This window comes from Perca flavescens, chromosome 12 (genome assembly GCF_004354835.1).
Source record: "Perca flavescens isolate YP-PL-M2 chromosome 12, PFLA_1.0, whole genome shotgun sequence".
NCBI classification, from domain to species: domain Eukaryota; kingdom Metazoa; phylum Chordata; class Actinopteri; order Perciformes; family Percidae; genus Perca; species Perca flavescens.
In genome coordinates this window covers 19,435,453-19,452,708 of record NC_041342.1, presented here as the reverse complement: position 1 = coordinate 19,452,708, position 17,256 = coordinate 19,435,453, and the positions used below count along the sequence as shown (strand labels likewise).

At 37.7% G+C, this 17,256-nt stretch overlaps 1 protein-coding gene across 1 annotated transcript; it reads left to right on the top strand.

Annotated features, from left to right (window-relative positions):
* The first annotated feature begins 10,499 nt into the window (after nucleotides 1–10,499).
* On the top strand, nucleotides 10,500–16,506 carry LOC114565963 (excitatory amino acid transporter 1). Its single transcript, XM_028594305.1, has 10 exons — nucleotides 10,500–10,689; nucleotides 10,959–11,096; nucleotides 11,741–11,948; nucleotides 12,068–12,119; nucleotides 12,200–12,278; nucleotides 12,431–12,605; nucleotides 13,020–13,253; nucleotides 13,352–13,546; nucleotides 13,965–14,099; nucleotides 16,371–16,506. The coding sequence occupies exons 1-10, from the start codon at nucleotides 10,500–10,502 to the stop codon at nucleotides 16,504–16,506; spliced, it is 1,542 nt and encodes a 513-aa protein (XP_028450106.1).
* The last annotated feature ends 750 nt before the right edge of the window (nucleotides 16,507–17,256 follow it).

The following is a 17,256-nucleotide window of genomic DNA, read 5'->3' as shown; positions in this document are numbered from 1 at the left end:
CAGTCGTAGACATGCTGGTTCATGATCATTTTGTTTTTTTAATTTTGTTAAGAATTCTGAAATGCTGGTACAGGATATTTTATATAGCTATACAAGTAAAAAAATAGTTGCTTACATTTTTTTCAACAAGACCAAGTAATCTAATCTGTCAAGTAACAGAGGGGGCAGGCAAATGTCATGGTGAAATGTTGAACCAAATCAAACAATACTGTATGTCCTATAATATGTTCTATTTGATCTATGTTGTTTATCTAGGTACAAGAAAATTAAAATCCCTGCCAAACCAAGGTTCACATACACGCATCCAGGGAGAAGCAGGCTGTAGTTGAAGTGCATCTGGATGTATAGTAAGTTCCTGGATTTGCCTATTTTTAGTCCAATGCTTTTGTCCTATTACTAGCCATTTACTAGCCTCTAGCCTATTATTTACTATTTTAACTGATACAGATAAAGTTAGTTGATGGAAAAATACATAATTGTAACATTTAGGTACTTTATCTTATAATCTTTTGGTCTGTAATAACAGTCAAAGGAGTTACTGTAATCCTACCTCCAATCATCCAGATTCGGACCTTCCTTGACCTGATTAATGCTTCCCTCACTTAAAATCTTAAGCCCTCTTTTACCGTTTAAGCATTAAGCTGTTGATCAAATGTCACAAAAATATCACTTCTGAGTACTTCAAAGACTGGGTATTTAATATTTTGACAGATGCAGCTTTTACAAATAGTCATACTGTCAACAAAGTGAATCAGTTCTAACCTGAAAATTACTATGTCAACATGTCGCCCATGAAAAAGACATTTTTACAAAAACAAAATGTATCATACAATAATGAAAGGAGCACAATATTATTATTGCATCATTTTGGGATAAGATTAATAATTTTAGTACAAACAAATGGTGGTAGAATTGATTGGCAACAAATATGTAGATAGATTGTAGTGACCAGAACGGCTCCTTACATCTGGAAGCCAATGTTTATCTCTCAATGCCACTCTTAGATTAGCCCTCTCAGCCTTTCTTGTAGCAAAGTTCCTGTCATGCTAAGTCCTGCAGAACACACACACTACAGTATATATATATATACAGTATATATTAGACAATCAATGGCAGAAACTATGAAGCCAATTGTGCAGTTTAGTCACTATATACACTACTGGTCAAATGTTTTAGAACACCCCAATTTTTCCAGGTTTTTATTGAAATTCACGCAGTTCAATGTCTTATTGTACTCTGAAATGAAAGAATAGAACAAATGAACAATTTAAGTTAAAAAAGAAATCATGGAATCAATTTATAAACCAAAATGTATTCAACATTTTTGACTCATCAAAGTAGCCCCCTTTGGCAGATATAACAGCTGAACACACTTGTGGCATTCTTTCTACAATGGAAATCAAATATTCTTCAGAAAGTTCTTCCCAACTCTGTTGCAGAAGTTCCCATAAATGTGTGGCACTTGTAGGTTGCTTTGCTTTCACTTTTCTGTCCAGTTCATCCCAAACCAGCTCAATGGGGTTTAAGTCTGGTGACTGTGCTGGCCACTCCATGTTTTTAAGCTTACCATCTTCTTCTTTTTTGCTAAGGTAGTTCTGGCATAGCTTGGACTTACGTTTTGGGTCATTATCTTGCTGTAGGATGAACCCCTGACCAACTAGGCGCATACCAGACGGTACAGCATGGCGCTGCAAAATGCTGTGGTAGCCATTTTGGTTCAGGGTGTCTTTCACTCTGTACAAATCACCGACCGTGGATCCAGCAAAACAGCCCCAGACCATCATGTTTCCTCCTCCACGTTTGACAGTTTGATGTCACACAGTGAGGAACCATCCTTTCGCCTACTCGACGGTGTACAAAAATCCTGCGTGATGAACCGAAGATTTCAAATTTTGATTCATCAGTCCATAGCACCTTCTTCCAGTCTTCAGTAGTCCATTGACGATGTTTCTTGGCCCAGGCAAGCCTCTTTTTTCTTATTCTGACGTCTTAGCAATGGCTTTCTTGCTGCAACTCGACCTATCAAACCTGCAGCTCGAAGTCTTCTCTTTACAGTTGAAACTGAGACTTTCTTATTACGACCACTATTAAGCTGTGCTTGAAGCTGTTGTCCTTTGAGCCGCCTCTCACGCAAGCTATTGACTCTCAGAAACTTGTCTTCTGATTCTGTTGTGGCTTTGGGTCTGCCAGACCTCTTCCTGTCAGAGTTTCCCCCAAGTGCCTTTTGATGGTGAAGAATACTGTACTCACTGACACCTTGACTTTCTTCGCAATTTCTCTGTAGGAAAGACCAACATTCTTAAATGTTATGATGGTTTGTCTCTTCCATTGTTAATTGCCTTTTTCCCGCCATTTTTATGGTAACACACTACTTTCTGAAGTACAATACTGTTCAAATAATGCTCACGAGGGTACGGTACCACAGTGTGTTCCAACAATACTTTTATACAAACAGAGGGGGTTGTAAGTAATCTAGACAAGTTGGAACACCTGTGGGAATTGGTAGCACCAACTTTCAAAGCTTGATCAACCTCCATTGCTGCTGAACAGCTTTACGTTTTTAACCCATTTCTTGTTCCCTGAAAAAGGCCTTTTTGTAAAATACTGAAATGTACATTATTTTTTCAGTTTTGGGTAACCTTACTTTTTTTTTTTTACCTCAGGCAGTTCACCACTTATCTTTGTATCATGTCAAGCTATTCATTGGACTTGAACTGCTAAAATTTCAATAAAAAACTAAAAGAATTGGGGTGTTCTAAAACTTTTGACCAGTAGAGTGTGTGTGTATGTGTATGTGTATGTGTATATGTGTATGTGTATGTGTGTGTATATATATGTATATATATATATATATATATATATACATATATATACATACATACACACACACATACATATATACTGTATATATATTTGGATAAGAAATAGGAACAAAAATGCAACTTAAAATTACTGCAAAATAACATTCATTAGTAAAATGTTAATCAATCAAAATCAATCAATACAAGATAAATTAAAATGTGAATGGTTATTTTTATCTTGATGATCCCTTTATTGTACATTTGAATGTGTCCCATACAGTATCTGTGTATGCTCTGTCCTGAGTCCAAGACGCCTAAGCCCACAATGTGACCTAGCATAAGGACAGAGTATTACAAAATTAAAGGGCAGATGAAGAAGCAGGTGGCTTTAAGTACAGCTTTGGTGTCTTAGCATTACCATATTGCAGTAATGTTGTTAGCAGGGGAAAACAATTCACACCAGGAATGCCTGATCAGAGTCCATGAGATCATTCAATGAAACATTATCTTATTAACTTAATCACCTACTCACATTGCACTGTTTTGATTTGGTTAAGAAAGCTGTATACTGTACCTGTCCTCATCTACTTTGCTATGACCTCTTGTGGATCTTTGAGAATGTGGTCTCACCCGATATATTTGATTCCGATATTTCAAATATATCGGGAAGGAACTTGATTTGGTGAAATATTTGCACCCTGCAAAAGAAAATGTCACATTTAATATTAAATTATGTTAACTGTTCAAACAATACAGTTGTACCAGCGTATTGCTGTGTGTACACCCATAGCAATCCCCACCAATCGGCCCAAAATGTCCCAGTTAGATAGCAAACATATTCTTTGTAAATCTTTCATCTTTTCATAATTTCCTGAAAGAACCAAGCAGGCCTGTCTCATTGTTTGATCAGACTTTTCTTTAAAACTTATTTATAGCGTGTAGGTTGCTAGTTTGAAGTGTGTTGTTTTTTTCCGAAGGGAACAGAGTTTGAGAACGGCAACACACAGAGGTGAGGGACATCTGGCGTGTGTTGTCAGGCAATTATCCTAGAAATGTTCTTCCGTTGCTCCAGACTATATTTAGGCTGGCTCACCAGATGTAATTTGCTGCCTTTTGTCCCTCTCCTTTCACCTGCTCCGCTATCTATTTTGCATGGTCTCCGTCGCTGTATCCGTTTTTTCCCCTCTCCCAGAATAGATAAACAGTGTAGCCAGAACATACTCCAGCGCTGACACAGCTGTGGAGATAAGTCTGGCGATACGAGACTAGGTTATGTTAGACTGGTTTAGGTTTTGGTTAATTATTTTGTTTTCGGGTTACAGTAAAAATGTTGTTTTGAAGTTTGGCTTTGTTTAACTTAAGAAAAGACAAATACAATTCACATTTAAGTCAGACAGTTTGAACTAAGCCAGACAGAATACCAGACAGTTGTTTTAATTTAAAAGAAAAAGTGAGATTAAGCTAACATCATTAAAGCAGAAAAGACTTACTTATTTCTCTCCTCAATCCAGATTTAACTGTTTAGCCTTGAAAAACTGAACTAATGTCATTTGTGTTGTAAGCCCGATTAAAACTAAGTGTACCTGCAGAAATGTTGTCATAAGTACTATAGGACAGTATCCATATTGATACTTTTAAACCGTGTCTATATTTAAGGGTGGTCTGCTCAGGGCCTGACCCTCTTTTAATAAGATTAGCTTCAAGAGCTGCAGCTTGGCACAGACCCACGGTTACTTGATGTCTTGGCCAGGGCTGCACTCCTTCACCTAATTCCCTTACACTGCCGCTTTGTCTATACACGAAGATGATCTTCAGATTTACTGAAACTGTAACTCAACCACAGACCTATAGCTGCTGTCTCTTACGTAGATAAAACACAATCAGGATTTGTATCTTATCCTTAATAGCTTAATCAAGTAATTTGTTATTTTAACAGCCAACCCCTAGTTCTGACATGTCTATTTAATTTAGTTCTAGAAAAAAATCAAAAATGGGATGTAAAACTTTTAAAATATTAAAGAAGCAGACTCTTTTTTAACTTTACACTCTAGCTAGATGTAGAAAATAGCTTGAATAATCTTAAAATACAATTTTTTTATGAATAATGAACACCCTATGCCACCTGAATTTAAAGAAATAACTGACATGTCTTATCAGGCTACCACACTTTCAATTGGACAATGAGATCTTAATTTCATTACAATTTGCCTTTTTACTTAATTGGAGATAACTAACACATCAGCGTTACCTGAGATTGTTAGGTGATTAAATAATTACTGTTTTAAAGCACACTGGCTAAGAGATATGCTGAACCGTTGCTTTTTTACGGTGGCCCTGAAGGTCAAAACACGAAAGCATTTCAGAAAATATTTTAACATTTCAGAAAACAATTCAACATTTCAGAAAACATTTCAACATTTCAGAAAACATTTCAACATTTCAGAAAACAAAACATTTCAGAAAACACAACAGCAAAGTGCTGTCCAAATGTTGGTGTTTTCTGAATGTTTTCTGAAATGTTGAAGTGTTTTCTGAATGTTTTCTGAAATGTTGAAGTGTTTTCTGAAATGCTTTTGTATGTTGACCTTCAGGAAAACCAAGCCCTGATGATTTATTAAACACAGAGCCTAATCTGCTTTTCTGGCTAATTTGAGTCCCAAGGAAATAAACCCCTACCCAAAGCTACCTTGTAAGCCTTGCTCACATCCGTTGATGTCACACATGCATCACACATAGCTACACAGGCAAGCAACCTTAAACTGCCTAAGTCACACCCACACACAATAAACTAAAATCCACTTCATCTTTTGTGTTTGTTCCAAATGGTGTTGGTATCTGATTAGCCATTGTAGCATTGTATCACACAATGCATTGTAATTGATTGTATATGACCTGTGTTTACAGTAATAGAATTCACAAGTATTTGTGCATAAGGAAAATTCATATATTATTTTATCAATTACAGTGGTGTTTTGTCCACTAAATTGACTAATAAACACTGAGAATACTTTTTTTATTTATGGTAATTTGTGGCAAACATATCCCTTCAGGGGTGTTTGTAATATGTAAGATTGCAAAAAAAATATGACTGGTACTCTATCTAAACCTCCATCCATCCATTGTAACAAATAAATTGGGAAAAACACTCATAGTCATAGTAATGGCCTAAGCTGAGTCCAAAATAAGTCAAAGACTGTGCACAGTCAAGTCAAACTGAAGATCAAGTTCATATCAGCTTGAGACCAAAAGCAAGACCAAACCAAATCTTTGTAGTGTGTCATTTGAGAGTTAATTATAAACTTGAGCCTCACTCAGGACTGTTCACTGGATTTGAATATGCAGAGTCAGGAAACCACCAGTCATATAGTCTACACTGTTGTTTATTAGGTTGACCTGTACAGTCTAATACCATCCCATACATCAGCCTTGTAATTGAACCTACCTTTGTGAGACTTATTATGATCAGCTTTTTTTGACATTGTGCCAGAGATGTGTTGATTCAACTCTGTGGGCTTTTTAAGGCTGCAGTTAGTGGCTAATGCATTATATTGAAAGGTGTGTCTAACCTACCCTATCTAAACTAATCTTTCATCTATTCCGGTAAGCTACACCTTCTGCGGGTGGCAATTTAAAAGACCAATCTTTTTTCCTCCTATTTGGTACATATTATCATTTTTGGTCCATGCTGAAAGCAATATGTTACTGTCCAGATATCAAATGTGATGATAAATTAGAAATCTCTGATAATATGCTGATATAAATGGACATGAATTGTTTTCTCTACATTTTTTGTTAATGACTGTAAACTCAACATCAATGGCAGCTTCTGTCTAAAATGCAAACCCACCTGTTTATTTGTGTGCTACCAATATGTTCCACAGTACAATAGCACTCTGTCATTGAGTTTACTTGATCCACATTTGATTGCAAATATTTAGAGTAAAAATGCTGTATACCAATACTGTTTTATTCCCTTTTTATCTGAAGGGAAGCTTTTTGTTTTGTTTGTCTATTTTGGTGTCTGTGTCTCTGAGACAAACATGAAGTGGGAGCCTACTTTAAGTAGTACTAATCACACCTGCTAATCCCCGCTTAATGGATATGTAGGTCATATTTTCTCTTTACAGCGCTTTCCACTCTATTCACCAATTCAGTATGAAACAATCTTACGATAATTATGCTTACTTTTGTCATAAATAATACAGCTGTGTTATCTATTGTGCAAAGTGCTTCCAGTGACACACACTAAAACATTTAGGCATTTTAATATGTTATTTAAGATCCTTGGTATGTACAATATAAAAAGCACAGTTTACCTGTTGTTTTACACTAGTCATCAATGTTCTTTAGCACTGTAGTCAGTCTTGCTATGAAGAAATAATATAAACATCTCTGCTTACACACTTTTCTTCCACCAGCTGTTTCTGGTACTGCTCAAACTCCTCCCTGGAAATGCGTTTGCACTTGTTTCCTTTTCTTCTGCTCCTGCTTTACTGTCGTATTTACTGTATCACCTCCTCCAGTGAAACTCTTCAACTTGTCCCCCAATATTTGATTCACAATGAACACCATTGCTCAGTTTAAATAGATGTTATTCAGTCCTACAAAGAAAGGGGAAAGAGACGCCGAGGGCTTGTGAAAGGAGAAGTGTAACACTAAAATCCAATCTTATAACAACAACAAATTATCAACAAGAGCTGATTGCTGTTCAAACTTGCTAAAATGAAACCTTGGCTATTGTGTGTCAAGATGATTAGACTGTATCAATAACTTTTGGCTGGAGTAAAACCGCTTCAGAGCCTAGCTCATATTTGGAAGACTGCAGACATTTGAGAGTCTTTACCTTCTCAACAAGAAACATTAGGATAAACCCTCGGGATGTAGGCCACTGCTGTCCACCACACTAGCCAGTACTAATTACTTAAGTAGAATGGGGTTAATCGTAATAAACACAGATTAAAGCAAGTACAGATTTATCAATGCAATAATATCACACAGTTTTAAATTGTGTAGAAACAATAGTAACTACAGATTTATTACAAGTTACTTAAACAGATTTTACAGTTCACGTTGCTGCAAGGAAATACAAATATTCCGTAATTAGTAATTATATAATACTGTTAAATGGACACAAGATCTGTTTTGATTTTCACTGATTCCTAAGAAATATCTAGAATTTTAGATTCCCGATTATATGGTCACCAGCTAGTTTCTAACTTTATGTATCATCTGAAAAATTGGAAGAATATAAGAGCAGGAAGAACATAAGAAGGGGTATTAACCTGCAAATATGATAATTAGTCCAGGATGTGCTATTCATTGAGCAAATAAAATCAATTTTTAATCTTATGTCTAGTTGAAATTTCAGCAGAAGTACCATAAAAAAACCTAAATTTTAAAATCCGAAATTACTAGTTGGCCAAGGAAGCATCACAATAACTAAATACCGAAAATAAATTCTCATTATTGAACATTTTAATATTGAAAGCATCACAGACTACCTCCATTATATTACTAAACACCGATATGTTACTGTTATGTTCAAAAACTATATAGTTTACTAGATATTGACATTTGATAATGTCCATCTCAGTATAATAATTAACAGTCACACATGAAGCACAGTTCACACTAGTTAAAGGATATTTTATGGATTATTGGCATGTCCTAACAGGGCCTCTGTTGCTAGTTGATTTGTGATTTAAGGGGATTCAAGAAGCTGTAAGATACTTAATATCTCCCTGATTATCTGTACTGTCCACTACTGCTGCTATATTTTGTCCTCCAAAGACTTAGTATTTTAGGGGCGCTTTGGACTTAACACCTCTTTGACCTAAAACTTCTGTACCTAACAAAGAACTAATAAGGCTCTGGAAGTCAGGCTCATAGGATTTAAGATCACCTAATTACAGAAGATCTGTTTAAAATATTCCTTCGGATTAAGGCCAAATTGTCCAATTTTGGGAGGTTGTTGTAAAACGGTAATTCCAGATCTGATATCTGGCTGGTTGAGTGACTTCAGACTCATACACACCTGAGACTTAATAACAGTTAAGCTTACCACAAAAGCACAACATTTTTTTTTGCCAAATTGTGCCTAAATAAATGTCACACTGTCCCCCCTCCTCAAAGATCTGGAGATCCATCCGATGTAGCATATAATACAGACTTTTGACAACCACCATTCAAGTCTACATGTGATTTGTCTTCGTGGATGTGGAGAGAGGGAGACTACTGTATTCACATGGAGTTGCATTGTGGTCCTGTATAGAGCCAGTTCAGGAGGTGTAGCTATTGGTTTCTTTTTAACAGAGTAGATTTGTATAAAAATAAAACTTCTGCAGTGGCTGCATTTTTACCTTTTTGAATCTCTTTGTGCCTCTCACTTCCTATTTGTCTCACTTGTCAAAAAGTAATTTTCAGTTTGCAGTGTTTCCTACAAGAAGTGATGATTAGTGCCTGTGAAAATTACTTTAGAAAATGTATTTGTACAGTAAACTAGTTCTCCTCTTAACCTTAAGTGGTTTCAAAGCAGTGGAATGGTACTTTGTGATTGGTGCACTTTAGCCAATCAAAAGTTATATCCTGTCCACTGGTTTTGATTGCTGACTGACAATTTTATTAAAACAAGCTCAGGAGAATGCAGCTGTTGTTCAAATGAATGTGCAAACTAAGATGTAAATCTTTATTTTATATGTGCTAAAATCATGACATTAGTCAAATGCATGGATTTCACAGAAACAACACTAAATACTGAATATGACTATTTCACAAACGTATTACAATACGAATACATCACCCCGTGATAACAATGAATACACATTCCCTGTGGTAGAACTCGCCTCAGTCAGTTTTCTGTAAAATATATAGGACCCATAATGTGGAACAATGTTTATTAGCTCCCAGACAGTCCCTGTCAGTGTTTAAAAAAAACTTTTATTCTATTATGATTATTCAGTTTGAGATTGCTTTTGTTATCTGTATGATACTGACCTTTGTTACAGGATAATGATTTATGTTTTGAAACTACAGTAATTATTTGTATTTAAAAATTTTATTTGAATGTCTTAATCAAAACTGGGAGAGACCTGTGATGAAGCTTTTAGGTTTTTGGCCTACCTTGCATATTTAGTTTTATTTAGATTTTTTTATTAGTGTTAGTGTTTTTTTATGTGCTATAAAATAAATGAAATCATAGCCCATTAAACTACTATACTTCCAGGTATTATACATTTTGTAGTTGCTGTCTATTCTAAATTGAACATTAACCATTGGCATATGACTTGAGGGAAAGGTGCAGACACAAAGCTGATGATTGATGTAGTAGAGTCATTGTGTTGACAAATTTGTTAATCCACTACTACTGTGGTGACTGGGCTTCATGTGTTAAGACTGTTCCCGGAATAGCATTTTAAAGGTGATCTTTTTTCCATCAGTTCCACGACACTGAGAACAATGTGAGGATTTTTGAATTTACTTCTCATAATACTTGCTTGTTACTTCCATAGAGAGGTTGTTATGTAATGTTATTGATGTTCACAATATTACTCTGCTTTCATGTTGCATATTCTAGTTTGTATGTCTTTTGCCAAACTTAATTAGGATTGATGTCTAAATGGTCCTTGTTCTATTAATGCAAGTAAGAGATCTGCCCTTTTTTTCAGTCTATACTGGTTGTAGGGACTAATCAGGAAAGAGATGCTGCCAAGCCCTGATGACCTGTCTGAGTTGGACTCAGTAGAGGTTACAGAACCCCAGGAAACCCAAGCATACTGCAAATGTAAGAAGCCCTCAGGTCATGTATCTTCATCCGAGAATGGATTTATTATTATGGCTTTCCTCAAGAGAAATGCTTTTGTTGTTCTTACAATGGCCGCTGTTGCATTAGGTAAGTGGTTTTCAAACACTGTAATTTATTCTCCCACAAAACCTGAAAATTGTCTTTTAATCTACCATTGTGAAGACAAATTGCAACCTGATGCTTACTTGCTTTGTAATATTATATTCAATACAATTATACTTTTTTGTCCCCTTGGGGAAATCTTTCTTGTAGTATGTTACCTATCCAGCACTGCTCTGTGTATTGGCTCTTCTGCATTTGGTATTTTGAATTCACCCTTTGACAGCTTGCTGACTTGTGTTTAATGTTTCTTCAAGGGATTGGCCTGGGCTTTGCTCTACGACTCGTTAATATGTCAGCCAGGGATGTAAAATATTTAACCTTTCCTGGAGAGCTGTTGATGAGAATGCTGCAGATGTTGGTGCTTCCTCTCTTTGTTTCCAGTGTGATTTCAGGTTAGATCAAACTGGATATTCAGACACGATTTTTTAATTGATCAGTAAAGAAATGGTTTGACCGACTTTACTCATGGTAATAGCTTCCTGGTAATAATCACCACAGTAGATACACGCCATCAATAGCCACACTAGTGGCTGTGCAAGTGTAACTTAGACTTAAGACAAATGAAAGTGGAGCACAGTCTGTTTGTTGAGCTGGGGCTCACAAACTGAGTCTGAGATGTTCTAAAATTATGTTTAGTTCCCCCAGAAAGGATATCTAGTGTATAAAATGCTTTCAACACTTGACATGATTCTCTACTTCAGCTGATTTATTTTTAAGTAACCAACGCTGAAACATATCTTATCTTGAGTTTGCATAGTAGGTAAGGTTTAGTTCACATTAACATTTTCAGTGTTTCTTTTAACATTTAGCTTTTCTCCTTAGTTTTAGTTTGATATTGTGGCCTCCCCTGTTCAAGTTGAGTATCATTCAAGATGTTTTAATGTTTTCTTAAATACTGTATGTGGGGCCTCAATGATTTCTTAACTGTACATACGTACATGTCAAAGATATTTGTATTTAAATTGTTCCATTAATATATGTAATATTATTTTACATGTCATATATTATAAATTACAGCCACATATTTTTATTTCAGGAATGTCATCTGTGGACAGGAAGGCTTATGGGAAAATTGGGCTAAGGGCCTTCAGCTATTACATGGTCACCACGCTTATTGCTGCATTCACTGGCATTGCCTTAGCTGTTATGATCCAACCAGGGAAATCCTCCAGGGCAGCCTCAGTGTCCTCTAGTGGTAATGCAGACGCTGCGCAGCCTGTGGATTCCTTTCTAGATCTAATCAGGTGTGTATCTTCCTAGGAAACTCAACAACATTTTGAATGTAAATTTTAGAAAACAATGTAATGCGTCGCAATTAAACAATTGGCAGTTAAAACACCTAATTCATGTTTTTGGTTTATAGAAACATGATTCCCTCAAATTTGGTAGAAGCTTGTTTCAGAAAGGTAAGATCTGCAATGGCTATTATTTGTTCATTATTGTTGTTGTCACTGTTTCATACTTACCAAAACATTTTCTTATACTTTTTATCTAGTATAAAACACTTTATTCCAGGAGTGTTTCTACAGGAAAGAGTCTTAGTGTCATCAATATGACAGAGACCAGTAAAAAAAGTAAGATTCCTTTTTTTGTTCTAATTCTGTGATTGGAAATAAATGTTTTTTTAACCCAGTGTCCCTTATGCTGCTTTAATATGTCATCTGCCTGCCTGCCTTATTGTTACTACACCACCTAGTCTTAAAGATATTTCCTGGGATCCCTATAGATGACACAGTACCAGTGCCAGGCACCTTAGACGGATTCAATATTTTGGGTCTATTGGGCTTCTCTGTTGGCTTTGGCCTCATCTTGGGCAGTATGGACACTGAGGGAAAACCTCTGAGGGATTTCTTTGACTGCCTGAATAAAGCCATTATGCATCTGGTCAACATAGTCATCTGGTAAGCACAGGAGCATATCATGAAGATGACTTGTCCGTGTGTTTACTTGTTATTAATTATTAATGCAATTAATTGATCTGTATGAGCTATCAATTGTACGCTGATGCCTCTCCAAAGACTAGGGCTTAGCAGTGGTCATCTCTGGTGCTTACTCTTAATTATAGTGCTGATTAAATGCTATGTTTTATTTGTTTTTGTGATAAAGTTTTGGCACGGGATAAACAATTAATTGTCCGTGTGTTTGTTACATGCCTGAGGTTGATTGCTTGTGATTTACTGCCAAGGTGATCATCTTTGTGAACTTGTGTGCTCTTCACGCTAGCTATGAAATCTTGTGAAAACATATTCAAATGACTCCAACATTGAACCTCTCTTATTGCCTCTCCTCTGCTGTGTCTCACCTCTATATCACAGGTATTCCCCGGTAGGAATCCTCTTCCTGCTGGCAGGACAGATTGTGAAGATGACAGACATAGGAGAGATAGGTCATGAAGTTGCCATGTATACTCTCACTGTGATTACTGGCCTCCTAACCCACAGCCTCCTCACCCTTCCCCTCATCTATTTCATGGTCACACGTAAGAATCCCTTTATGTTTATGGTTGGTCTACTCCAGGCTCTCACCACTGCCTTTGGTACTTCATCCAGGTGAGCCAGAGTCTTGATATTAAACATAACACATGACAGATGCATGAACAACAGTTGAATGGCAGCTTCCTTCATATAATATATGGGTTTGTACACAGTTCTGCAACCTTACCTGTGACATTTTACTGTATGGAGGAAAATCACAACATGGACAAACGAGTGACACGCTTCATGCTCCCTATTGGGGCCACAATGAACATGGATGGTGCAGCACTCTATGAAGCTGTAGCTGCGTTATTCATTGCCCAGGTTAATAATATGGATTTTAACCTGGGTCAAATCATTGTCCTCAGGTAAGCTCAACACACATTAAGCTCAGACTGGTCAAATACTTGTTTCAATTAATCCATTAACTAATTTACATTAGTTACTGAAGACGTTCAGAAGAAGAAGAAGTTATATCGGACTATAACCTATTTAGTTTTTACATATGACTATTTCCCATAGAGTTGAGAGGGTTTCTTCTCAGCGCGCGATCATGGAAGGCTTGTGTCATGTGGACCTGTCGACAGTTTTGTTGTCATTACTTAAAATTCCTCATGGGGGTGACAGAAACTACTCACTATATCTTTAAACAAAAATGATAACTTTCGGTGTGTGGATCCACAAACATGAGTGTCAAACCTAAGAGCACTTTTAATGGATTGTGCCTGTTTTATTATACACTAACAAGGATTACATTACATAACCATCCCTGTTTCTGCTGTTCAGTTTGATTGTCACAGCTGCAAGCACTGGTGCAGCAGGCATCCCACAGGCTGGCATGGTATCCATGGTAATTGTGTTGGAATCAGTTGGACTGCCCACTGAAGACATATCACTGCTCATGATAGTTGATTGGATACTGTAAGTGCACATGCAACTAACATCAGTTTCAGATCTTGAGAGTGGGAACATTTTTAGAACTTTTGATCATTTGATCTATTTCTTCCTCAGAGTCCCATTGAAACCACTTTCCTATGCAAATTTCACAATTTGAAACTGCTGCTGAAAACGGGCAAATCTCAACAAAGCTAATAGTTGACGTCAACTTGGTGGCTGTACCTTATTTGGCTCTAGTCTGTCCCTTTGTCACGCCCCAACATTTACATACAAACCACTGATCTGAGGCCAGCTGGTCTTCTGAATGTAGGTCGTGCAGATCTCCAAAATTGTATACATTGTTCGTCTGCTATTTCATTACTAAATTCACTTCTGAGACTTTTTTATGCGAGAAATCAACTATGTAGACCTCAAATATGGGCCGTTTTACGAAAATTGATGGCTAATTGCAAATTTGGTCTGACTGTGTCTGACTTCACAAGCTCCACAGTCTGATGTGACAGCCGGCGGGTGCCTGCTGGAGTCGCTGGCTTGCAGCCCAGCCTGTCCTCCTTCACAGACCCCGCTGTGAGCTGGCTGGAGCTCTATCAGGAGAATCACGGACAAGAGGCGTTTATTTCCTCAATCGTTTGTTTAAATAACTCAACACACATATCCATTATAAGATTAACTGGAACCTGTGGTTTGTCGAAGTTATAATGCTCCACAAGAGTTTGCAGGCGTAACAAGCTCGCTGACCGCTCTCTCACTCTCACACACACCGGCCATTTAGCAGGAAGAGGGGAGGGAGAGCAGCAAGCTGCCGGCCGTGGAGCTCCGTCACGGCAGCGGCATTTGGTAGTCCAGTAACCCAGAAATGGTGACTGTTAAAGCTGTATATATGACCCAGCACACAGAGATACCACTCAGGACACAGATAAACAGTTCAAGTATTTTAATAGGCGTAAATACTTGAGGAGATGAACAATTGAGACTGAGCTTGGAATTTCTGGGAATGGACTGAAGCTCGAGGGAATCAGGCAGTGGCAGATCCGAAGGAGTTCCACAGTAGAATCCAGACGAAGCAGGTGGGTATGTCTGAGTGGTGTGAGGCAGGCAGCACGGCAGAGCACGGTGGGTAGGAAGCAGGTAACCAGCGGAATCACGTAGGAGTATGTAACGATCTGGCCGGGTATAAATACTGCAGGTGTGAATCATGGAATGTGCATCAGCTGTGCCGGTAACAGAGCAGGGATGAATGGCCACGCCTCTTGACGTAGTTCCTCTCAACACGCCCCTTGCCACTTCCAGGTTGAGACAAACAGCACAGACAGACACGCAGGAGAAAAGGGAGATACAAACACACAGGATGGGGGAAAAAGGCAGCTGACCCACAACAATGACTTTGTGCTGGGTATGGAGCGCCACGGGTTGCCGGCCGTGACGGAGCTCCAGCCAGCTTACAGTCTGTGAAGATGGACAGCCCGATCTGTCACGTCAGACTGTGGAGCTCCTGAACTCCGACACAGTCGGACCAAATTTGCAATTAGCCATACATTTTTGTAAAATGGCACATATTTGAGCTCTACATAGTCTCAGAAGTGAATTTAGTAATGAAAGAGCAGACGAACAATGTATAACATTTCTGTGCAGTGTGTGTGGCGTGGTGTGCATGGAGCGGCACGGAGGGGAGGGGCTGTGTGTGTGTGTGCGCACACGCTTCAACCAACCAATCAGTGTGCAGATCATCTAAATATTCCTTTCTGTTTTAAAAGTCTATTGTGGAGGATTTGAGTGATATATTGGCAGAAATGAAAAATATTATTAATTATGTTTTCATTAGTATTTAATCACTTGAAAATAAGAATTGTTGTGTTTTCGTTACCTTAGAATGAGCCGTTTATATCAACATATGGAGTGGGTCCTCTTCCACCGATTCTGCCATGTTGCACCGCTATGTTTCTACAGTAGCCCAGAACAGACAATTCAAACAATGGCTCTAGAGAGGGCCATTCGTGTTTTCGCATTGGCCACCATAGTTCTCCTACATACTTGGCACCAGTCTATGCTTAGCACACATGAGAAGTTTCAGTTGGTTACAATCTGCAACCTCACAGCTAGATGCCACTAAATCCTACACACTGAACCATTAACTAAAAAAACTATGAGAACATTTCCGATGATTAATCCAGGGTATAATGTTATTGATTTTGCCTTTAACATTGTTAACTTTTGTGTGTATAGTTGTGTAAGTAGTAAGTGTAGTAACACTGACAAGTTCCTAGTATAACCTCAGATCTTCTTGTTTGTTGATAGGGATCGGCTACGGACTGCCACCAATGTGCTGGGTGACTGTATCGGTGTGAGCGTAGTGCAGCATCTCTCCAGACATGAGCTGCAGCGCCGCAGCCCTGCAGAAAAAACCTTGTTGGAAGAAAGCTCCCAGTTCTGAGTACCATGAGGCTTTGCACCATCTTCTATGTTATTGTAGAATAACAAAATACTTTTTGGTCTTGGTTAAATTGACAAGGTGCATTTCACTACCCAGTATACAGTAGTAGTTGATAATAATTTAGCTTGCAATATGGACAGTTATCCCCAGGAACACATTTTAACTCTTCAAAAAGAAACCGTCAAAGAAACCCTGTGACTTGCTGTTGTTAGTTGAATAGACATTAGAAAGGGGCAGGTCTTCTCCTCTGTGAATTAGTTGTCCCTGCTTCTGCTCGTATTAGGAAGAGTGATACGTTTTGGAGACATAACCCTCAGCACTTGAGGAACAGGAGGAATTAACATCACACTCCCTGCAGCTTTGTAGTTGCAGCTTGATGCATGAAATAGTGGTGTTCTATATACAGTATGTTTGATATAACATGTTAAACTTTAGGATTTGACAGAGAGTATACATGTTATAATAAATTAGTCAGTTTGTGCCTGTATACTGTAACTGGTGTTGTCTTGGGTTTGTTTTTAGTCTGATTTTGGCCCCATAATGCTTACATTTCATGATAAAACCTTTGGCTGCCATTATTTCCCACTGATAGAATTCCTTTCTTGAAGAACAGCAAAGTGTACTTTGTGGATTGTGGAAAATTAGATTGATGTTGAATAGTATACTGGACTTTATAGAAACAGATAATACACATAAGTTAGGGTGCTAAGGGTGTTATATTTTACAAAATGTAACACAGGCTTTACTGTA

What these genes read in the sequence shown, in the direction of transcription:
- LOC114565963 (XM_028594305.1), top strand. Translation starts at nt 10,500, where the DNA reads ATGCTGCCAAGCCCTGATGACCTGTCTGAGTTGGACTCAGTAGAGGTT. An exon ending in GACAGAGACCAGTAAAAAAA is followed by an intron (nt 12,279 to 12,430) that starts GTAAGATTCCTT and finishes GGATCCCTATAG; the next exon opens with ATGACACAGTACCAGTGCCA. An exon ending in GCCTTTGGTACTTCATCCAG is followed by an intron (nt 13,254 to 13,351) that starts GTGAGCCAGAGT and finishes GTTTGTACACAG; the next exon opens with TTCTGCAACCTTACCTGTGA.